At 45.0% G+C, this 25,030-nt stretch overlaps 1 protein-coding gene across 1 annotated transcript in view; it reads left to right on the forward strand.

Moving 5' to 3' along the window:
* The first annotated feature begins 4,750 nt into the window (after window positions 1-4,750).
* Window positions 4,751-25,030, forward strand: part of LOC122809347 (mucin-17-like) — a 345,956-nt gene continuing 325,676 nt past the window's right edge. Inside the window, exon 1 of the mRNA XM_044080764.1 lies at window positions 4,751-7,479. Coding sequence (XP_043936699.1) covers window positions 4,768-7,449 — 2,682 coding nt within the window. The 5' untranslated portion in view covers window positions 4,751-4,767 and the 3' untranslated portion in view covers window positions 7,450-7,479. The remainder of the gene's footprint in view (window positions 7,480-25,030) is intronic.

The raw sequence follows: 25,030 nt of genomic DNA on the forward strand, positions 1-25,030 counted from the left end.
CCCCGGTGTCGGCAGTATTAGATTCTTTGGCAACTCTTTTTAGACAGGGTTCCGCTGTCTCCATGCTTAAAGTCCAATTGGCAGCGATTTCTAATTATTATGTTACCTTTGAGCCTTCACTCATGAGTCATAAGTTGTGTAAGGCCTTTCTTAAGGGAGCCTGGTTGCTTCGCCCCCCGGTGTCGCAACCTGTTTTGCCATGGGATTTGAATGTGGTTTTAGGAGCCTTGACGTCTCATCCCTTCGAGCCAGCGGCCACTTGTGAGCAAAAGTTCTTATCTTGGAAGACTGCCTTCTTGGTAGCTATTACTTCAGCCAGAAGAGTTTCGGAGCTTCAAGCCCTCTCTGTTAAGCCCCCTTATCTGATCTTTCACAAGGATAGAGTATCTCTAAGACTAAACCCATCATTTCATCCGAAGGTTTCTTCTGCTCTTTGTCTGCAGCAATCTATAGAGCTACCAGTTTTCTTTCCAAAATTTTCCAACAAGGCAGAATACAGACTTCATCAGTTGGATGTGCATAGACAACTGAGGTTTTACTTGGATAGGACACAGCAGCAGAGGAAATCAGACCAGTTGTTTGTGGCCTTTGCAGATAACAGGATTGGCAAAGCAGTAACTAAGACCACTGTTGCTAGGTGGATTAGGGATTGTGTTTCATTTATTTATGCATCAACAGGAAGGGACCTTCCATTTCCAGTTAGAGCACATTCTACTAGGGCTATGGCAACTTCAGTGGCCTTCCACGCCAGACTGTCGGTGGATGAGATATGTGCAGCGGCCACTTGGGCTTCTCCACATACTTTTATTTCTCATTACAAACTGGACGTGGCCTCTAGAGGTCGGGCGTCCTTTGGTTCCACAGTGCTCTGGAGTGTTTTCCAGTGAGCCTCCTAGGATCTAGGTGCTAGGGACGCTGTCCCATCAGTTATGAATGTAGGCGAGATAGGATCGCATTACATCTTTTAGTTATGTACTTACCATAACGATAGATGTATGTGATCCATCTCGCCTACATTCTTACGTACCTGCCCTCCTTCACCCTACCTTTTGGATCTGGAGGAAACACTATTGTAGAGTCGGAGTGCCACATGTGAGTGAGTTGTTGTGGGGCAAACAAGATCTGGGGGTTTGGGCGTGATGCATCCTGGGATAAGGGGGTTGGCCCAGCCAATGAGAGACTTTGTGCTAGTGTATCGGCCGATTTGGAGCCGATTCTCGGCTCCGAGCCCATCAGTTATGAATGTAGGCGAGATGGATCACATACATCTATCGTTATGGTAAGTACATAACTAAAAGTTTTTCTCTATTTGGACAATTGGCTCCTGACGGCCCCTACAAAGCATCAACTATTGGACAACATTCACAACTTACTCTCCCTGTTTCATCAGCTGGGGATTACAGTGAACATGACGAAATCCTTTTTGATTTCACCCCAACGTCTGGAGTTCATAGGCACTCTATTGGATACCACCACGCAGATTGCAGCCCTTCCTTTTTGCCGGGTGTCTCTTATTCACGCCCAGGTTCGGGTTCTGCTGGAGCAAACATGTTCTCCGGCTTCATTCATTCTCAGGTCTCTAGGATCCATGGCGGTTGCCATTTATTTGATACCGATGGGCCATCGGTACCGCATGAGAGTTCTTATGTGGACCTTTGCAGTTCAGTGGCCAGTGTTGCTTTATCCCCTATCATTCACCACACGTCTCACCCCAGTGTGTCGAAACCATCTTTTTTGGTGGATTCCCTCACCGGACCGCCTAGTGGATAGGTCCTTCGCTCCACTGATTCCTGTGGTGACAGTCACCTCGGACACTTCCCTACTAGGGTGGGGTGGACATTTCCAGGGACAGGTGGTCCAAGGGACGTGGTCGCCATCAGAGACCAAATTGCGCATCAGTGTTCTGGAGATGAGGGCAGTCCTTCTGTCATTTCAAGCCTTTCAGGATTGCCTCCATCAAGGAACAATTGCAGTTCTATTGACCAACATGGCAGTTGTTTGGTATATGAACAAGCAAGGAAGCACACATTCTTATCTGCTGTGTCATGAGGCCATGAGGGTCTGGGAATGGGCGATATCCACTGGGTGCTTTCTCATTTCAATGCACATTCTAGCTAACGTGTTGGCAGACAAATTGAGCAGGGCTATCTTGATCCCTCACAAGTGGTCCCTGAATCCAGTGGTGGCTTAGCAGATCTTCCATTGGTGGGGATATCCGAGCTGAGATCTATTTGCATCTCCTCTCAGCCACAAATACAGCAACTTCTTTGCATTGATCCCCCCAGAGGGGGAATCCCCCAGGGATGCGCTCACCCTCTTGTCTGCCTTTCCTTCTTTGCCTTTAATTCCCAGAGTACTTCAGAAAGCCAGACGCCTCAAGAGTCAATTGATCCGCATTGCCTCCTTCTGGCCTCAGCAGGTGTGGTTCCCCCTTCTACGGTCTCACTTGAGGCATCCACCTTGGGTGCTCTATCCAATTCCAGATCTTTTGTCTCATCCATCTCTGCTCCCACTCCCGAACCTTCAGACCTTACATCTGACAGCGTGGTATGTCCACTTCCAGTGGTTTTGGCTAAGCCAGGCTAGCTTCGCCCATAAAGGATATTATTCTTGCTTTCCAGAGGTCTTCCACTAGGAAGGTTTATTCCAATGAATGGAAGAAGCTTTCGATTTGGGCAAAGAATAAGAATCTGGTCCCCTTTTCAGCTTCCATTCCTGAAGTCCTTTCTTTTTGACTTCTCTTTTTAAGGAAGGGGCCAGTTTTTCCATGATCAAGGTTCAATTGGCAGCAATTTCAAATGTTCATCTTAGTGGTGATTCTACCTTTTCTTCCTGCTTGCCTTTTATTAAAAGGTGTTTTTCTCTTATGACCTCCTGTGAAGCATCCATCTTTTCCGTGGGATTTGACTTTGGTCCTGCAGGCATTGCCAAAACCACCCTTTGAACCAGTGGCATCTTGCGATGTCAAATTTATTTCTTGGAAGACTGCCTTTTTAGTGGCAGTAACTTCGGCGAAGAGAGTTTCGGAGCTGCAAGATCTTACAATTAAGCCATCCTACTTAGTTTTCCATAAAGACAGAGTGTCTCTGAAGCTAGATCCATCCTTTATGCCTAAAGTGGCCTCAACAACTAATCATAATCAATGTATTCATCTTCCAGTATTTTTTTCCTAACTGTATCAATACAGGAGAATATATCCTGCACACCTTAGACATTCATCATCAACTTCATTTTTATATACATAGGACTCAGGAGTTTTGACGATCAGAGCAGTTGTTTGTAGCCTTTTCTATGAATAGAAAGGGCAGAGGAATTTCAAAAGTCACTGTCTCCTGCTGGATTTCACAATGTATTTCCTTCATTTATTCTTCAGAAGGTGTTCCTTTATCTACACCAGTAAGGCCTCATTCCACCAGAACGGTTTCTACCTCAACTGCGTTTGCAGATTGCGATATTTGTGCAGCAGCAACGTGGTCTTCTCCTCACACATTCATTTTCCACTATAAGTTGGATTTGGTTTCTAGAGGAAGGAAGGCCTTCCTTTGGCTCCACGGTTCTTCAGCATGTCCTTCCTTGAGGCCTCCCAGAATTTAGGTAGCTGGGGACTCTGACCCTAGCGTGAGGAATGCTGACTAGACAACATCAGCTTTATAGTTATGTACTTACAATAACTTGGCATCTGTGTTATCTGTAGTCACCATTCATCACGGTCCCACCCTCCAGCCCCCTTCCTGGAAGATTGGTTGGATTATGGTGGTTCTATTTTGCTGTTAGTGTTTTGGTCTGTCTTCTTTCCTTATGCAAACTCGATCTGAGGGATTGGAGGGCAGCAGAGCATTATGGGAGGGGAGGAGCTTGAGCTAAGCTGTTTGTCTGTGTCTGCCGGCTCGGATCCAATGTCGGATCCAAGACCCTTGCGTGATGAATGGTGACTACAGATAACACAGATGCCAAGTTATGGTAAGTACATAACTATAATTCACAATGACTAACACCACCATAAAACTCATCTTGTGTAATTAACTTTAACTAGTAACTATACATAAAGCAACACAAATCGTATTGGAGCAACAGCAGGGGATGACCATCCTCTTGAAGCACTGTGAGATCTCCCAAAATTGCAATTCCTAATTTTGAGTGTAATCTGTAGCAGGCTTTTCAGTACTTGTGTTTCCTGTTGTACATTATGCATATATTAGTAGATGTTTTATTTTGTGCGTCAAATTAGACACAACAAATATTAGCTTCGTTATTTATAAAGTTAGTTCATTCAAATGGAAGACGGGGGGAGGAGACAATACATTTGGGGTGGTTTTGTTAGTATTATACCACCTAAATCTAGAACAGTGGCTAAGAAAATGCTAGTAAATTGTCTGATTATGTTCTTGAAGTGTGAAAGAAATAGCTGTTATTGTCAAATAGATTAAATGGTGGGAAGCATGCAGGCAATCTGCAGGCACCAATTTTAGGATATCTGTAAGGTTTCCTTTACTATATTTATGATAACATTTGTAAGAATAGCAGTTATTTGGACAGATGCTGTAATGTGATGTGTTTATATATACAGGCTTCACTGCACCTTAGAGAAATACTAGATGTGGAGACCTACAGATATTCCTCTTCCCTTACAGTTTAAAGGCTTTCTGCAAGGAAACAAAATATATTTTGTCAAAAAAAATTTGAAAGTGTTGAATTACAGTGAGATTTTTGTAACTGTTTAGTTACCCTTATTTTTTCCCTTTTTAGATTCCACTTCAAGATTTTCAAATGTCACATTCCCAAAGGCAAATCTACTCTCCTATGTTAGCAGAACAACCACAAAGAGAGGCAGCAGAAGCCCTGATGATACTAAAAAACTCATCAAAGCCACCAATAGCTACAATTTCACCTTCCTGTATTACAACTAGGAATTCAACAGTCCAAAAACCATTAGCTGTGGCACAGACATCGGTCAAGAGTTCCAAAAATGGTACTGTGTCTTTACCACCTGTCTTCTACCTCTCAGGTTCCCAGAATGGCCCATTACATGCTAGCATACCAACTTTAATCCAAGAGAACCAGCCTGAGGCCCCCAGAAATCCACCTAGTTATGTTGCCCCCATAACTGTGTCTGTAAATGAATCCTCACAGCCTTCTGTATTGACCAGTAAATTTAGTGGCATATTACTTCCAAACATGCCAGATGCTGAAATAATTGCATCAATCAGAAATGTATCTGAACCTCATCGTCTATTGTCTTCATGTGTAAACAATGGAAAGTCTGTTTTCAAGGGTACTTTACTAGAAAGACACTCTGACAGCCCTGCAGACAGACTTCAGCAAAATCAGATACCCAGAATCTTGTCTGGCATCAAGACTTATGAAGAAAGAATGCTGTCCAGCAACCTCCAACCAACCATTATATCAGAATTGTCAGGCTTATCCAAGTCAGAAACTGTATTAAATCACCTTGACACATCAGACAAACATATTCAAGATACTGGATACACTGTCAATCCTTCTAGCATTCAACCACATTCTCATCATGAAATGTCAGAACGGTTGCACAGCAGTTCAGGAAATCTCAACATAAATCTTTCACAGCCTATAACATTGGGCTACACCAAAGAATCTCTACAAATCCCTTTGCAGGCTGTGTCTAATAAGATGGAAGCTCAGATTCCTTCCACTCAAGAATACACACTAGTGAAACTAACAGATGGACAAGTTGGAATATGTGGACTTTCAAACTTAGTCACTGCTACAGTTTTACAGGCCCCAACAAAGTCCTTGTCATCTGGCTCTCTCAAGTTGCTAAATAATCCGTCATCTTTTTCTGGTGCATGTTGTCTAACCACTGTGCCAAGTACACATAGCATCAATAAAAGCAGTTCTCTTTCTTCAGTCCCTAGAAATGTATGTCTCCTTTCTTCAGATGCTTCTTTTAGGGAGAATCTCAGACCATTGAATTCAGCCACACCTTCTGCAGTGCATCAGTCTCCAAATGAACTCTCACTAAAGGTTGTCCCACAGTCTGGACATTTAGGCATTCAAAACAATGTATCTAATCCAGCAAAACAGTTCCCACTGTTCAGTATTTCAGCCTTTCCTCTTCCACAAAACCAAAATTGTCTTCTTCCTGCTGACCAGTTCCCACAGTTTAGGAATGCAGCTGTTCCTGCTCCGCAAGGAAACATATCTGTTGCACCAGTAGGCCAGTCATCACAAGTCAAACTGTCATGTATTTCTTTTGCACAAAACAGTATCCCCATCCCTATCCCTGTCACTTCATCATTTAGGATGCCAGCTGTTCCTAATGGACGGGGTAGCACTTCAGTTGCCCCTTTAAGCCAGTCCACTCACTTCAGATTTTCATCCATTTCTGTTACACAAGGAAGTAGCTCAGTCACTTCTGTGGGCCAGCCTTCACATTTCAAAGATTCGTGTTCTGCATTTCTGCAGCAAACTGCTCCTGTTCCACTGCAGTCTTTCAGGGTACCAGCTATTTGTATTGCACAAAATAACACTGCACTTGTTCCTTCAAGTCAGACCCCACAACTCAAGTTTTCAATCATTCCTGTTACACAGTGCAGCACATCTGTCACTTCCACAAACCATACACACTCTCCACATTTCCCTGTTCCAGGCATTCCTGTCCAACAGGGTGGCTCTTCTGTTAATCCTGCCTTTCATCTCCCACAGCACAAGCTTTCAGTAATTCCCATTGTACAAGACAAACATTTTACAGTACCAGGTATCAGTGCCCCACAAGGAAATATCCAGCCCCCACATTTCAGAGTTTCAGATATGCATGTTCCTCAAAGAAATACTTCTGCCACTGCTGCAAACCACCTGGAGCAGTCAAGACGTTCAGGTGTTTGCAGTCAACAAAAAAAATCTTCTTATATTCCAGTAAGTAGGCTGCAGCAATTCAGAGTTTCAAGTGCTCATGATCCAAATGACCGTACCTGTCTAACTGCCGAAAACAATTCCCCTCAATTCGGAAGTTCTGCTACTTGTATTCCACAAGCCAGCAACTCAGTCACTTCTAAGAGCCAGTCCACATTGTTCAAAGTTACAGGAGTTCCCATTACACAAGGCAGCCTTCCGATCATTTCTTCCAACCAGGCTGCCCAACTCAGATGTTCTGCTCTTCATTTTCCACACGGTACCCTTTCAGTGAATCCTGTCAGTCAGGCCTCTCAGATTAAAACTTCAGCCATTCATATTACTGAAGATACCACAGCCTGTATTGCTAGTCATTCCCCACAACTAAATGAGTCAGCCTTACATATTCTACATATTAAGACCCAATCCCCAAAGTTTGGAGTGGAAGAAAATCAGCAACACAGTAACACATATTTCCATTCCGGATGTCTGTCTCCACACTTCAGCAATACAGAATCTCCTGCCAGTTGTAGTAGTAGCACAAGCACCCAGTCTGGAAGTAAACAATCACTTCTGATGTAACTTCCAAAAATCAGCCATCCAATTTCAAAGGTAAACTTCATAATATATTATACTATTTATTTAAAATTTTATTCTTTAATTTGAGCTGTGAGTATAAAAATATTTGAGAAGTCAGCACATTTACAGAAAGTACTTAACCTCAAGAATTTCTTAATTAATTGTTATATATTAAATGCATTTTTTTCAAGGCAGTGATCTATTCTGCAGTAAATAAATAAAATGTAATTTAGTTCATGTTTTAGCCAATAAACTAAACCAGTCAGTGCTGTAACAGTGAGCATGTTTGGAAAATCAGTACCTCTGTAAAATTGCCTAGATGCAGGAAGTTTATGCTTAGTGCCGCTGTCTGGGATTCTTGAAGCCCGTATGCCAGATGCAAAATGTTTTCTTGCCTGGTACAAGTTCAGATGTGGCAATTTGCAATCCAGAACCAAAGACTGTTGTGGTTTTCACAATACCAAGAAGGGCTAAAGTGAAGGGAGTAGACATATACCTTCTTTACAGACATTTTAAAATACACTGTGCTGTTCGAGAAGCCACTGGCAAGTGTAGCACAAAAGCTGGCCGTATACTGCATATAACCAAGCAATACCACTACTACAGCTGCCTCCTTCAGTGTTATAATAGTATATGGGAGGGGGCCCCGCTAGCCCTAACAGGACTTGCATGGGTGGTGACAGACACTGATATGCATCTGGCATAGTATATAATGTCTAACATTGATCCATGCCCTGTCAATAAGCCCGTGTAAGCACTGCTGGGGCTGAGCCTGCATCTAAGCCTACTATGCAGTTCTCCTGTTTATCTGTAGTAATGTGATGGCCTTCATGAATTACTCAGCTGTACCTTTTATAACTCAGTAATTCAGTTTAGAATGGCCGAAATAGTTCTTTCCATTGTAGGAAGTAGTACAATGTGCTGGAAAGATAGCTGGGATACAGGGTTGCTCTAAAGCTTCCACCACCTGGTGCTACCCCTACTGATGCTCTTCCATGTAAAAAAAAAAAAAAAGTTTTCAGAGCTTTCCACTAGCCCATCATAAATACGTTGTAGTATGTATTCATTTTATTTATTTATTGCATTTGTATACCAGGATAGTTCGAATGTGCAAGAAAAGATGCCCCTTTTCAGTGCGGCCTGGAAAGAAAAACTACAAAGTCATAACAGTTTGGACATTAAACCATAAAATAACAGAACATAATGCAATAAACTGAAACAATGCAAATGTTGTGTATACAATGTACAGATAAAACCAGTTTAAGCTAAACAGGGATTATAAGGAACAGCTACAGCCCACCACAGATAGTTAGTTTATAAACCTTTGCTGTGTCACATGGTCTGTGTATTATTTTATGTATGTTCTACTCTATAACAATGGCAAAAGGAATCAGTTTTATACAGCAGAGCATTAGCTGGGCCATGAGAGACATTTCATGAACCACAACCACTGTCTTAATCATCATCCATCTTCCAAAATTGCCTTGTTTTCTTGAGTTAAAATATAATTCTAAGCCATTTGGTTTAACGGTTAATGTAATAATCTTCTAACAAATTATGGAATTGAGCCTTGAGACTGGTTCTTATGTTTACCTACCAAGTATCACTCGGAAGGGCATTTAACCAGGCTAAGGATCTGAAGTTACCATACTGAAAACACTTATCAGCCTAGTGTTCATCCACTTACCAAAGATGACAGACTGCAGAAAGCTGTAGAATAATACAGCGCTCTTACCTTCAAAATATTTACTTGGTGTGTGTGTATATACGTGCGTGTGTGTGTGTGTGTGTGTGTGTGTGTGTGTTTAGAAATGCTGTAATTTAACTGCCTTATAAATGACCTGCAGGCAAGACCTTTGGGACACTGACAGTTCAAACTTGAAGGATGACTAAGGAAATGGTAGATTGACTTTACTGGGGGACAAGGAGAAAATTAAACATCCCAGATGTAAGTTTCTTCCCTCTGTGAAATGAGGGCACTTGAATGACATGCTCTGTTGTTACTAAAAGCTCAAAAGTATCATTTTGAAAAGGAAGCCCGCTTTTAATCCAGTCCAGTTCCAGCCTCGAGGGAGCAAGGAATGGGACAAACACAAAGATTCTAAAGGGAATAGCCAGGGAGTTTTGTAATTTATTGGTGCCCGGTGATCTGTGGCTATCTACCACTGGTAAAAATCCTGTAAAAATAAGGTATAATACCGAGTTTTAGAAATAATCTAGACTTGAAACTGGTTTAGTTCAACTTTTTATTCAGCCGAGATAAGCACTTTTGTCTTATAAAATAGACTTCTTCAGATGTGTGGCTTGTAATAACATACGATTTCTTTATATACAGTAGTCTTTATGCAGAGGTGGTAACAAGGGCCCAGCCATCAAATCAGGGTTAGTTTTTTGGGTTAATTGACTACCCTCCCATCCAATGGTAATTAGTTACATGGGGATCCAATGAAATGATGGAAAGGGCCACCCTCATTTGAATAGATGTATCTGAGTGATAGAACTAAGAATTGTCCCTGCTGTTATTTATGACAGGAGCCTGAAGATCACCTGCTGCTATTTCTATAGAAGACTATAGAATATGTCTGTATGTTATTACAAGTCCACCTTTTTCAGAAACTGTTGATCTGACTTTGAGGGTCCTCTGCAGTGGAAACATTTTGAGATTTCCTATCCTGATATCACAAGCTTGGCACAGTTCTGAAAAATAGATCTAATTTCCACCTGCATTGTTACATCACATGAAAAGATACACTGCCATTTTTTTTTTGTCACTATCGCAGTTTGAATTTCAGTCCTAATATACGCCACTGAAAAGTTTTTGATCTGAAGTAGTTAACTTCATTTTATCTGCAACCTGTGGGTATTCGAATCCATATCGGATCCGAGCCGGCAACTTTTTTTTCTAGCATCTGCTCCAAGCTCCTCCCCCTACCCATAATGCACCACCATCTTCTACCTTCCCTCAGATCTCGTTTGCCGCGCCATAGTGAGCATCGTGGTCTCCTTCGCTCTGAGCTCAGGGATAGTAAATTTAAAAATTCTTTGTCTTTAGTGTGTCTGTGTTAGTTGTTTCCCTTCCTCCCCCACTAGTATATCGCTTGTAGTTGGTTAGTTCACACAAAAAAAAAGTTTTTGTTATAAAAATTTAGAGTAGTTGTTAAGCCTGCCTTTCACCTACGTGTGTTTGTGTGTGGTGATCTTTGTAGGGAGTGGTGTTTGGTGCAGGACCATGGCTGATCAGCCAAAGGCAGTGTTTAAAAAATGCACAGAATGTGGCCATAAGCTCTCACCGGCTGATGATCACACTCTGTGTGTAATTTGTTTGGGAGTGTCCCATTTGTCGACTAAATGTACAATCTGCACTGGGTTCAACCCTAGAGCCCTCAGGGATCTGAAGACTAAATTGGTAGCCAAAAGCCTTCTCCCTGCATCTCTGCTGGAGTCTGCCACGGCCTCAGTACCCATTACTCCCACCCAACCTCCCACCAAGACAGGGACTCAAACTCCCGTTTCTTCTGGTGCTGGGTCAGACAAGGAAAAAGCTACAGTGATTGTAGCAGACAAAGACAAGGACAGAGAAAGGCGCAAGGAGGACAGGGACAAGAAAAGGGACAAACCTTGCAATAGATCCCCGGACCGGGAGCTCTTCCTTAGTCCCCCTACTAAGTCCATGAGGCCATTTTCTCCATGACTCCGGTCTCCACACCGGAGCCACTGGAACCTTCTGATCAGAGGCCTTCCTCTCCCTTACAGCGCAGACCAGCCAGATCCGAGTCGGTGGCTTCTTTGCGATCGACTTGGAGCTTATCAGACTTAGACATGGACAGGATGATGCGGAGATTCATTCAGTCCCAAATATAGATGGGAGTCTCGCCTGGCCCCTCTCCCTCTGGAGAGAGGACCTCCATGCCTTTTTTCTGACCCATCTCTCCTTCCCCAACCTGTATGTCAGCTTCGGGGTTCTTGGATCCGAGATTTTTTTGAGCTGGTAGCTCGGCGCCGATGGTTCCCCCCAACTTTGACTCCGGCTGTTAGCTTGAGCTCCTCGGATCTGACTAGTTTGGAGCCGAGTGACTCACGGAGCCGCAGACAGTGAGTTGGACCTGAGGGAATGGATTTTTTTTGGCTCCGCCTCTTTCGGATCCAACCCGTTTCCTCGGACCTCAGGCTACCCATGTTTCGGCTCCGGTCCCTGCTTCGGATCCGGGGAGGGCTTCTTCCTTGCTGGGTGCCAAGGAGGTACACTCTCCATCGGCCTTCGAAGTGGTGGAGAGGGTTCTGTCCAAGGGATAGAGATTCCAGCCCATCCCCTTGGATTCCACCCAGACCCCTCTGGATTTGGCGATGACTCTCTTCATCCAACCTGACACCGTAGAGCCCATCCCCAAACACCCCAACAAGATTTTATCTCCTCCTACTGACAGACAGCCTTGGTCAAAAGGAGACCCAGTTGACGGTATGCTGGTCGCAGCAGCCACCAAGAAGGAACTAGCACAGGAGAGTTCCTCAGTCCACCCTCCAGACAAGGAGTCCAGGTCGGTGGATAGGTTTGGGAAGCGCGTTTATTCCTCAGCGACCTTTTCAATCCGTGCGCTGAACTGTTTGGCACATGTGATCCTGCTTCAGCGAGACCTTGTATTGGAATTCGCTGGGTCACCCCCAGAGTCCTTATCGCCGCAGTACAAACAGCTGTTCTCTGCGAAAATGTCGACTCTGAAGTCAGTATAGAACACGTCTATGCGGCACCTTTCCCATGCCACGGAAGGAGCAGCTAGGGCGGCCAGAACAGGTGTAGCCATGAGGCGTCATGCCTGGCTTAGGTTGTGTCAGTTCGCGGACCCTTTCAAGGTGTTGTTTATTAATGCTCCCTACGACGGTTCTTCCCTTTCTGGAAAGACAGTACGTGACACACTTGTCCAGAGCGAAAAAGACGGGAAGACTTTGTCTGCCATCGGGATCCGCTTCTCTAACCCTCGGCGATCCTTCTCTAGGAATCAAAGAGGGCAAAAGAATATGTGGTTCCAAAAATCTCAGTTTTCCCGGGATTCTCAAGACAACTATTCCCCCAGAGGCAGAGGGGGACAGGAGCGACGCCGACCCAGAGGTAGAGGGGGTCCCAGGAATTTTGGGTCTAGGGAACCTTTTTCTGATAAACCCGCTCAGCAGCCCTGAGGGGTTGCCCGACTGTTCTACTCTGGAGGCAGTTGGGGGGAGATTGTCCTTACACCCAGCGGCATGGGAGTCCATAACAACAGATCGATGGGTGTTACAGATTATATCCAGATGTTACACTATCCCATTTGTTGTCCTTCCAAATGTTCGAAAACACCTCCCGGATGTTCCACCCGCTGGCAGGGAGGCCACAGCTCTAGAGGTTTCAAAGCTGCTTGTCATATGAGCGATCGAACAGGTCCCCCCAGACCAGTCCGGATCACATGTTTACTCAAGGTTGTTTTTAGTGCCAAAAAAGACAGGGGACCTCAGACCCATTCTAGACCTGTCAACTTTGAACCTGTCTGTCGCCAAACAGAAGTTCTGGATGGTCACCCTACAGTCCATTCTACCTTATCTCCGAGAGTGCGACTGGATGTGCTCGTTAGACCTCCAGGATGCTTACTACCACATCAAGATCCACAGAAGTTTCAGGAGGTTTCTGCGCTTCCGGCTGGGAGCCAGTCACTTTCAGTTCAGAGCCCTACCCTTCGGTCTTACCACAGCCCCCAGGGTGTTCACCAAGGTAAAGGCAGTTGTAGCGGCTCACCTGAGGCTTCAGGGTATTCAGGTATTGCCTTACCTGGACGACTGGCTCTTCACTGCACCCAACAAGCATCTGCTCTGTCTGGCCTGAGACTACTTTATTCGGTTGGGGATTACAGTCAGTGTTCAAAAATCCCAGTTGCAACCAGTACAAGTTTTAGACTTCATTGGGGTACGGCTAGACACTTTGCAGATGAAAGTATTTTTAACTCCAGACAGGATCTTACACCTCAGGTGCCACATAGCTCAAATAGCGAAGTCTCCAAAGGTGAGCAAGGTTCTCCGGACACTGGGCTCCATGGCTGCCTCTATAGTGATTCTCCCTTGTGCGCGCCTTCATATGCGGATTCTTCAATGGACTCTGGCTGTTCAATGGTCTCGGATAGACCTGGCCATGGAATTTCCGATCAGGATCAGTCACGTCTGCAGGATGTCCCTTCTTTTGTGGTTAAATTCACCGGAGGTTATAGAAGGACGCCCCTTCGAGTCATCTCCAGTCCAAGCCACAGTGACCACGGACGCCTCCCAACTCGGGTGGGGGGACACTGTTCGGGAAGGACAGTCCAAGGCACATTATCCCAGACAGAGACCAAGTTGCATATAAATGTTCTAGAGATGAAGGCAGTGCTTTTAACGTTGGAAGCCTTTCACACTGTCCTCCCTCAGACTGATTGCAATTCAGTCAGACAACATGTCAGTTGTCTGGTATATCAACAAGCAGGGGGGATCAGATCCTACCCCTGGGTCGTGAGACCATGAGAGTGTGGGAGTGGGCGATTTCCACCGGTCGGTTTCTCATAACAACGCACATTCCGGGGCGCTCCAACATTTTAGCGGACAGATTGAGTCAGGCTATTCTGATGCCGTACGAGTGGTCTCTGAAACAGTCAGTAGCGGAGGAGATATTCCTTGCATGGGTTCAGCCTTGCTGCGATCTCTTTGCATCTCCTTCCAAAACAAAGTGCAGCGAGTTCTTCGCTCTGATTCCCTCACCAGGGGATGCCCCCAGAGACGCTCTAGTCCATGCTTGGCCCCCCGGGCTTTTGTATGCTTACCTACCATTGCCACTCATTCCGAAGTTTCTTCAGAAAGTTTGCCGACTGCGGTGCAAAGTTATCCTCATTGTCCCGTTCTGGCCTCTCCAAGTTTGGTTCCCATTCCTTTGGTCTCATCTGTTAGCTCCTCCGTGGGTTTTGGATCCCTGCCCGGATCTAATCTCCCGCCCTTCGGATGTTCGCCCGCCCAACCTGGGCAGCCTCAAGCTGACAGCTTGGTTGCTCCAGTTTTGTTGATTGCCAGGACTCCCAGTCTTTCATCCCCTGTAAAATCCATACTGGTGGCTTCTCTTAAAGATTCCACTAGGAAACTTTATCGCAGCAAATAGAACCGATTTTCCATTTGGACCTCACGGAGAAATCTAGATCCCTTTACAGCCCCTGTTCCAGCAGTGTTGGATTTCTTGTCTGGTATTTTTCAGCAAGGAGCTAGCTCCTCCACAGTGAAAGTGCAATTGGCAGCCATTTCTAATTTTCATGTTGGTGAAGACAACATCGCCTTAGCATCTTCTAGGCTGTGTAAGGCTTTTCTTAAAGGCACTTATCTTTTGCGCCCTCCTGTCAAGGATTCAGTGCCCCCTTGGGACCTTACCTTTGTCCTACAGGCATTGGTGGCTCCCCCATTTGAACCTGCAGCATCAGTGGATTTAAAATTTTTATCCTAGAAGACAGCTTTCCTAGTCGCCATTACATCAGCTAGGAGGGTTTCTGAGCTTCAAGCTCTGTCTGCCGTGCCTCCTTATTTGGTCTTCCATAAGGATAGGGTCTCTGTCCGTACTAATCCTTCTTTCTTACCTAAAGTGGCATCTGAAGCAAACATAAACCAGTCCATTAATCTGCCTGTTTTCTTTCCTAATTTTCAAAACAAGGGTGAATACAAACTTCATTTGTTAGATGTTCATAGTCAAGAAAGACAAGAGAAGAAATAATCCAGGCAATAGCATACACCAGTTTTATTGTCCGCTTTCGTCAGAAAGACCATCAGAATAAAGCTAAACCACAGAACAGCGTATAAATAGTGGTGATAATAATCAATTAAACAATTAACAATTTTGATTGACACATTTTAAAAGCACCACTACTTTAAGTAAAAAAAGAAGTAATGTCTACGTCTTTATTAATAAATAATTTTCTGTATTTTAAAAAACATTTAACATTAATGGCATCGTTTAAACCAGGAAATACATCAGATTTTAATTTAATCTGCCAAATGGTTTCACGTTGCTCTAAATAGTTTTTAAAATCCCCTCCTCTCATGTCTGGATTAACCACTTCTAAAACAGAAAACAAATTTTTTTTAAAAAAAGAACAATTAACAGAATGCTTGTACAAAGCATTAGTGTCATCACTATTACGAATACTGTAAAGGTGCTCCCTAATACGAGTTTGTAAGGACCTTGTAGTCATGCCAATATAAAAAGCAGGACAAGTTGAGCACATACTAATGTAAACTACTCCCTTGGTATTACAATTAACAAAATGTGGCACACTCAAAGTTCTATCTAAAGTGTTAATGTTGATATAGGGACCCTCAGAAATGTAACGACACATGTTGCACTGATGGCAACAACAATGCTCAACTTGTCCTGCTTTTTATATTGGCATGACTACAAGGTCCTTAAAAACTCGTATTAGGGAGCACCTTTACAGTATTCGTAATAGTGATGACACTAATGCTTTGTACAAGCATTCTGTTAATTGTTCTTTTTTTAAAAAAATTTTGTTTTCTGTTTTAGAAGTGGTTAATCCAGACATGAGAGGAGGGGATTTTAAAAACTATTTAGAGCAACATGAAACCATTTGGCAGATTAAATTAAAATCTGATGTATTTCCTGGTTTAAACGATGCCATTAATGTTAAATGTTTTTTAAAATACAGAAAATTATTTATTAATAAAGACGTAGATATTATTTCTTTTTTTACTTAAAGTAGTGGTGCTTTTAAAATGTGTCAATCAAAATTGTTAATCGTTTAATTGATTATTATCACCACTATTTATACGCTGTTCTGTGGTTTAGCTTTATTCTGATGAAGTCTTTCTGACGAAAGCGGACAATAAAACTGGTGTACGCTATTGGTTAGATGTTCATAGACAACTTCGCTTCTATCTTCATAGAACAAAATCATTCCACAAGTCTGACCAGTTGTTCGTTTCTTTTTCCAAATCCTTTTTGGGAAAAGCTATTTCTAAGGTTTCTTTGGCAAGATGGATCACTCTTTGCATTTCGCATGTCTACAAAGCAAAAGGTTTATCTCCTGGTATTGTTAAAGCTCACTCTACCAGGTCCATGGCGACTTCTGCTGCCTTTTGGTCTAGGGTTCCTTTGGATGACATTTGTGCAGCAACAGCCTGGGCCAATTCACATACCTTCATTTCCCATTATAAGTTAGACCAGATTTCTAGGGGTAGAGCATCCTTTGGCTCTGCGGTGCTCAGGAATATCCTTCCATAAGGGCCTCCCAGGATTGAAGTAGCTGGGGAATCTGCCCCACAGGTTGCAGATAAAATGAAGTTAACTACTTCAGATAAAGAAGTTATGTACTCACCATAACGTTCCATCTGAGTAGTTATACTTAATTTTTCTGCAACCTTCCCTCCCTCTATCCCCGGACCTTGTCATGTCCATATACAGGTTTGGTTCTTTGGGCTGAGTTGCTAATGTATTTAGTTGCAGTAAACCCGATCTGATGGAAGGTAGGAGATGGGAGTGCATTATGGGTAGGGGGAGGAGCTCGGAGCTTGGAGCAGATGCTAGAAAAAAAAGTTGCTGGCTCGGATCCGATATGGATCCGAATACCCACAGGTTGCAGAAAAATGAAGTATAACTACTCAGATGGAACGTTATGGTGAGTACATAACTTCTTTTTTTCATTAAGTAATGCATTGAAACTTTCCAGTGTTCCTGCTGTCATCAGAAACATCAAGACTTACACTAGCACTCTTGTACTGCTTAGGAGGAACACACAGTGTGAAGAATCATAAATGCAAATTCTACAACCTAGTGACTGGAAGAAGATACATGAAGGTTGAAATCTACTTTTTCTCATAGAGGTTGTGACGACCGTGCCCTGGCCCAGCAATCAAGGAGCCTCAGTCCTCACTTCTAACACCAGGGAAGTTGTATCCTACTCAGCTACAGCTCCTCGTGGTCCTGCAGAGTGGTGCTAGCAGCAGAGAAATGAAAAGAGTGACTGCTATCCAGATTTAAGTATATTTTTTCTGTCTCTACCTGTGCGACCTTCTTTTTTCACAGAAAAGCGAGCTACACTGCTGTTGTAACTGTTCTAAGCTTGTTTTTTTGTGTTCTTATTACCTGCACTTGCTAAGAAGTTTGTTTGTTGTATTTTTACTGTCGTGGTTGCCCACTGAAGTGCGCTAGCCTGTACATAAAGTATACTGGGATTTATCTGCTGTTTTCCTGAAAAAAAAGAAAAAAACAAAAAAAAATATCCTTGTTTCCCGCCTTTCCTTGACTAGAATAATCCCTATACAGGCTTTGCTGTATTCGGGACTCTTGGATAGTTCCTGTGTTGCCCATTTCCTTACTTGGACAAAAGGAAGTTTCATTGCTCACCAGTGGGAGTGGGGAGCCTTGAGCAGCCTATCTGCCCCTGAAGGAGTGACCTCAGCACAAGAATCTGTAGCAATTGGCCGTTTTGGGCCATTTCTAGCTCTTTGAAGTTCCCTGCATTAAAAACCCGCCTAAGCGAGGTTTTTTCGCTTATCCTACTCAGCTACAGCTCCTCGTGGTCCTGCAGAGTGGTGCTAGCAGCAGAGAAATGAAAAGAGTGACTGCTATCCAGATTTAAGTATATTTTTTCTGTCTCTACCGGTGCGACCTTCTTTTTTCACTGAAAAGCGAGCTACACTGCTGTTGTAACTGTTCTAAGCTTGTTTTTTTTTGTGTTCTTATTACCTGCACTTGCTAAGAAGTTTGTTTGTTGTATTTTTACTGACGAGGTTGCCCACTCAAGTGCGCTAGCCTGAGCATAAAGTATACTGTGATTTATCTGCTGTTTTCCTGAAAAAAAAAAGAAAAAAAAACAAAAAAAAAAAATCTTTGTTTCCTGCCTTTCCTTGACTAGAATAGTCCCTATACAGGCTTTGTTGTATCCAGGACTCTTGGATAGTTCCTGTGTTGCCCATTTCCTTACTTGGACAAAAGGAAGTTTCATTGCTCACCAGTGGGAGTGGGGAGCCTTGAGCAGCCTATCTGCCCCTGAAGGAGTGACCTCAGCACAAGAATCTGTACTAATTGGCCGATGTTAAGTTGTCAATCTCGCCTTCATTCTTGCTGGATGTGTTCGGAGCCGATCCTCGGCTCCGGCTTGGCCTATACTAAAGCTCGAGAGCTATTTCTACCGGCTCGGGGCTACCCTGTATCCCACAATGCTAGGTGCTAACTACCCAGATCTTGTTTGCCGCTTCAGCTACGAGGTGTGTTTCTTACCGGCTCTGCAGGTTGGATTTAATCATTCTTTAATTTTCTCTATTTTAGTCAGTTTTTCAGATAGTTTTTGTTAGTAACCATCCCATTAGCTCCCTTCTTAGCTTAACTTCCTTCCGGTCCCCTTTAATCCCTTAATTCCTAACTCCTTGTTTGGTTAAAAGGTTAGGCCTTTGGGCCCATTCCCCTTTTCTTTAAATTGTCAGGTTAAATTGTTTGTGTGACTGACTTAGATTGTGTTAATGTGTGTGTGTGTGTGTGTGTGTGTGTGTGTGTGTGTGTGTGTGTGTGTGTGTGTGTGTGTGTGTATTTTTGTCCTTTATTAGGATGTCTAAAGACACCACGGTCTCAGGCGTCAAGAAGTGTGACTCATGCTGTCAGAAAATGGCGCTGACAGACGGTCACACTTCTTGTGTTTATTGCCTGGGCCCTCTGCACCTGCAGGACTCTTGTTCTGTCTGTCATGCGTTCAGTCCAAGAGTCCTGCAGGAACGCAGAAATAAGTTAATTTTGAGAGGCTTATTAAAGCCAGAAGATTCCCCGGCCAAGTCATCGTCGGGGAAGCCTTCGAAGCCTTCCAAGCCGTCGGCTCCGTGTTCAGAACCTTCGACTGGGGGTGCTCTGACTGCTTCTACATCAGCTCCGGCTGGAGCCGATGTTTCTAAGACACCGTCTTCTTCATCGGCTCCGGCTGGAATCGACGTTTCTCTAGCGCAGTCTTCTACATCGGCTCGAGACGGAGCCGATGTTTCTAGGACTCGGCGCCGATAGTTGTGTCGGTGCCATCTGCCAGCCGTAAACGGTCCAGGTCTCCATCCTTGGAATGTGTTCATTCGGCTCTGAGGTCTCCCTTACTCTCAGAGCGGAGCCATCGATCCCATTCCTCTAGGTCTTCCAGGCTCTCGGACCATGACCTCGAGAGGGTAGTTTGTAGACTTCTTAAGTCTCAGGCACTAGCCCAGATGCTCCATAGCCCTTCTCAACAGACAGTGGCTATTCCCACTCCATCTTCAATTCCTCCTCCGACTCTTCCCTTGAGTTCGGAGCCGGAGCTTGTGGGAGCTGTGGCCGTCGACACGTCGGAGCCGATACCTCACCTTTCGGCTCCGTCGTCGGCTCCGGTCTCTTCCATGGTCCCATCCGTGGAGGGATCCGGGCGCATGGACTTCCTCGTCAGCTCCGAGGGGGCGAGTGGCATCAGACCCTTGTCTGACCCCGTTCTCCCTCTCGGAGCTTCGGCGCTGGTAAGTTCGGCCCCGACATCGGCTTCGGAGCCGTCCCTCTCTGTGCCAGGAGGGGTCCTTATCTCTTCGGAGCGGGGACCTTCTACCCTGCCTGATAGGGGCGCCTTTGAAGTCATGAGGAGCGTGCTGGCCCCTGTGCCTGCTCCACGGTCGGCTCCCTCAGCTCCTCCCTCTGTAGTACCTGCTGCGGTCTCTACCCACCCTCTCATTCCTGACCGTAGAGATCCAACGCCTCAGGTTTCCCCATTGGGAATATCCTCCTCTTCCGAGGTTTCCCCTGATCCGTCAGGGGAACCCCCTCGGAAGAGGAAATGTAAGAGGAAGCATGTGGACTCCCCTGAGTCCATTACATTGGATACCGACTTGGATGAGTCGGAAGGGTCCCCACGGTCCCCCTCTGAGGATGTCTCCTTTTCAAACATCCTTGAGATCTTTAAGCAGAGGGGGAACTGATCTACCCTTAATCCTTCCAAGGACGAGTCGGTTTAACCTAGAGGCGTTTGTCTCTCGCCCTTCCACCTCCTGGGTGTCTCCGCCCTTTGACCCCCTCATGGAAGTGGTGGCGCGGAAGGCATGGACGGCCCCTGATACGATGGAACCTACCCCACGGAGGCCTTCAGAATTCATAACAGCCCCTTCGGACAAACAGTTTTTAGCCAAGGGTGTCCCGGTTGATGCCATGGTGATGGCTGCAGCCAATAAGAAGGAACTGGCTGATCCTTCAGTACCTGTCCATCCTCCTAACAAGGAGTCTAGGACTATGGATAGGTACGGCAAGCGGATGTTTTCTTCAGCGACCTTTGTTATGCGGTCGCTGAATTATCTGTGCCACTTCACCCGCCTTCAAAGAGACATGCTCACAGAAGTGGGTGAGGCCTTACAGGATCCAACAGCTGCAGGGTCTCAAGACAAAATCAACTCCCAGCTGGCAACCCTGAATTCCATTGTCAACTCCTCGATGCGGCTTATTTCCTACGCGGCCGATGGGACAAGTAGGGCTGCAGGCACAGGCGTTGCCTTACGGCGTCACGCCTGGTTGCGGCTTTGTAACTTTGCAGACCTCTTCAAGGCTTCCTTCACTAACTCCCCCTTTGACGGTTCAGCTTTGTTTGGACCTCAGGTGAAGGATACTTTGACCCGATGCGAGCAAGAAGGCAAGACTCTCTCTGCAGTGGGAGTCCGTTTTTCCACCCCGTCCAGACCATATCCTAAGGGTCAGAAGGATGGGAAAATGTGGTTCCGTAAACCACAAGAGGTCGCTCCTGATGCAAGAGGTCAGTTTCCCTCTAGAGGTGGGGGGGGCAATAACAGACGCTGCCCTAGGGGAAGAGGAGGTCCGCAAAATCAGGGTAGCAGAGAGTCTCTCTCTGACAAACCCTTCCAGCATCCCTGAGAAGCTGCCTGACTGTCCGCCTTCGGAAGCAGTCGGGGGAAGGTTATCACTGTACCCAGAAGCCTGGCTTTCATCACTCAAGACAAATGGGTACGGTCGATTATATCCGAGAGTTACAAAATTCCCTTTATCCACACCCCAACTCAGCCAAAAGGGCCCCTTCCAGACGTTCCACCCAGTCTAAGGGAACAAGCAGTACTAGTGATATCAAAACTGCTACCAAAAAGAGCCATCCAGCCAGTCCCAGCAGACCAACAAGGATCCGGAATCTACTCCAAGTTCTTTTTGGTACCAAAAAAGACAGGGGACTGGAGACCAATATTGGATCTCAGCAGACTAAACAAGTCTGTAAGAAGAACGAAGTTCCGGATAGTCACGCTACAGTCCATTCTACCCTTTCTGGGTCAGGATGATTGGATGTGCTCAGTAGACCTTCAGGATGTGTACTACCACATCAAGATGCACAGGCGCTCCAGGAGGTTTCTCCGCTTCCGGCTGGGAGCCAGTCACTACCAGTTCAGGGCCCTGCCCTTTGGTCTCACTACAGCCCCCCGAGTGTTCAACAAATACATGGCAGCGGTTACGGCTCATCTGAAGCGTCAAGGATTCCAGGTGTTTCCATATCTAGACAACTGGCTCTTCACTGCCACCACCAGGCGTCAGCTTCTCCTCTCCAGAGATTACGCCATTCATACTTGCAAAGGGCTAGGTATCTCCATAAATTTCGAAAAGTCCGCCTTGTCGCCTTGTCAGTCTATTACCTTCATAGGTGCCACCTTGGACACAGTCCGGCTATCCGCAAAACTGACCGAGCAAAGAGTTCTAGATATTCGCAGGCATGTTCACATCCTCCTTCAGAACGACAAAATCCAGGCCAGGTTTGTCCTGAAGGTATTAGGTCTCATGGCGGCAGCCATTACACTACTTCCCTAGCTTTTGGCTTTTTAGAAAAAGAGTCTATGAACATCAATATGATATTAGTAAGGGTAAAGTGACCAATGCCTTTTTTAAGCATTCACAACTATGTGAAAATATGCAAATTAAGTTTACAATTCTAGAACAAGTGACACCCGACCCACGGGGAGGGAACTGGGAAGCTAGGTTGGAGTATCGGGAACTGTTTTGGCAGCTTAGACTAGACGCAATTAGACCACCGGGCATGAATGACGCCTTGAATATAAACAGTGTGCTCAAATTAAGAAGGGCACGATTATAATAGGGGTTCTTGTAGACTGTTTAAATTTCCCCATTAAACATACTGGTATTGGATGCACTTGCAGTTCAGCCTAATGCCTTAGTTTGGTTACCATGTGCTGTATTGGTAATGAAGAAGTTACATTTATTTACTTTCATGGATTAGTTTAACATTTATTATTGTCATGTTTATTAATTTCATTACCATTTAATTTATTTTTTATGTGTTTTTACATGTGTTGTAATATATTATATATTTTATTTTTGGCATTACTGGATTTAAAGTTGAGTTTGATTTTTGGATTGGAACATACATTTAATATTTAAGGAAAGTTTATACACACTGTATTTTTAAGAAACTGATTAGGGATGATTCACATGGGGGGGGCATGTCATGTGATGTTGCATTTAGTATTTAACATGGCTGACTACACAACAGATTTTTTAACCATGAAGAAGCTCGGTAATAACCGAGCGAAAGCGTTTGGTTTATTGTTTGCTGCTGTTTGGTGTGATTCAGATTACGTACCAATAAATGCGCTGTTCTTAACCTACTGCTTCTAACCACATTTTTTGGAGATTTGGGTACTGTGGCCGTGGACTTTGGTGATTCTTGGTCTTGTGTTCACATTTTTTGACATCTGCAAGAAGAGTATCAGAGCTTCATGCCCTTTGCATTCATCCACCTTATCTAATTTTTCATAAAGACAGAGTGTCTCTCAGGACTAACCCGTCCTTTTTACCCAAGGTTTCTTCTGAGGCGAACCTAAACCAGACTATCGATCTTCCAGTTTTCTTTCCCAACTACTCCAATGGAGTGGAACAAAAGCTGCATTTTCTGGACGTTCATCGTCAGCTCCGTTACTATCTGGATAGAACCAAGCAAGCCAGGAAATCTGAGCAGCTCTTCCTATTTTATGCGGCAGGGAAGAAAGGCCTTCCAGTTTCCAAAATAACCCTTTCTAGATGGCTGGCCTCTGTGATTACTTTCATCTATGACCTTAGACGCCAAAAGCTACCGTCAGGGCTCACTCAACTAGAGCATTAGCCACGTCAATAGCTTTTCAGGCTAGATTACCAATAGATTCCATTTGTGCGGCAGCCACATGGGCCTCTCCTCATACCTTTATCTCTCATTACAAATTAGACATGGCCTCCCGAAGCCGGGCTAATTTTGGTTCCACTGTTCTCAAGAGTCTGTTCCGATGAGCCACCCAGGGTGAAGGTGCTAGGGATGCGTTCCCATCCAGCAAGAATGAAGGCGAGATTGACAACTTAACATTGAGAAGTTATGTACCTACCATAACGTTTCATGTTAGTTGTCTTCTTCTCGCCTTCTTTCTTGCGTCCCACCCTCCATCCCCCTAGCCTGGATAGACCTAAGGATCCTTGGGCATCTTCTTTCTGCCTCAGTATTAGCCCCCTTGGCTATCTTTTACTGGTAAGCTATAGGTCTACGTGTCTTAAGAGTGAGGTTTCCTATTCTCCTTATTTTGGAGATCAGAACGGCTATGGTTTCAGCTATCAAACGAGATCTGGGTAGTTAGCGCCTAGCATTGTTGGATATAGGGTAGCCTCGAGCCGGTAGAAATAGTTATCGAGCTTTAGTATAGGCCGAGTCGGAGCCGAGGATCAGCTCCGAACCCATCCATCAAGAAAGAAGGCAAGGAGACAACTAACATGGAACGATCTGAAGTAGTTACTTCATTTCTTCTGCAACCTGTGGGTCTCGGATCCGTCCTCGGATCCGACCGGCAGCTTTCCAAGCTGCAAGATCCAAGCTCCTAGCTCCTCCCCTCTACCCACAATCCCCTGTCACCACCACACTACCTCAGATCATTTTTGCCGCGGCTTGAATAACAAGCGTCTTGAGAAGAGCTCCTGAGCTTAGACAGGGAAGTGAATATTTTTTTCAAGAGATTTTCTTAAAACTTTAACAAGTTCAAAAGAAGAGTATTTAGAGTGTTTCTCTGCCCTTTTTTGTTTTCGGGATTGCGTTTTATTCAGTTAAACCGTCCCCTAGGTGTTTGGGCGTGTGAGTGTGTGTGTCAGGAAAATGGCCGAAGGCCATAAAGCTATTTTTTTCAAAGTGCACTGGGTGTGGCCATAAGCTTTCCCCAGCTGATGGCCACACTCAGTGGGTTATATGCCTGGGGGTTGCCCATTTGTCTTCAGACTGCCAGGTTTGCGCGGCCTTCAACCCCCGGGCTGTGAGGGACAGGAGGAACAGGCTTATTCTGGTGGGATTGCTTCCCCCGGAGGAGGCCTCTTCCTCCTCTCCCTCCAAGGTGCAGGCTGCCCAGGTAGCTTCGGCACCTCTGATTCCCTCGACTGGGACTCAACCTCCCACTACTGCCTTGAGTACGAGGGAAGTTCAGTCTTCTCCTTCTAGGGAAAAGCACAAAGAGAAGCACAGACACAAGAGGCGAGCCGAGCCTCATCCCTCGGCTCCGCCTTCAAAAATTGTTAAATCGCCTCCGAGGGTGTCTAGAC

Source organism: Protopterus annectens, chromosome 8.part0 (assembly GCF_019279795.1).
Source record: "Protopterus annectens isolate FY-2018-M chromosome 8.part0, PAN1.0, whole genome shotgun sequence".
Lineage (NCBI taxonomy): Eukaryota > Metazoa > Chordata > Ceratodontiformes > Protopteridae > Protopterus > Protopterus annectens.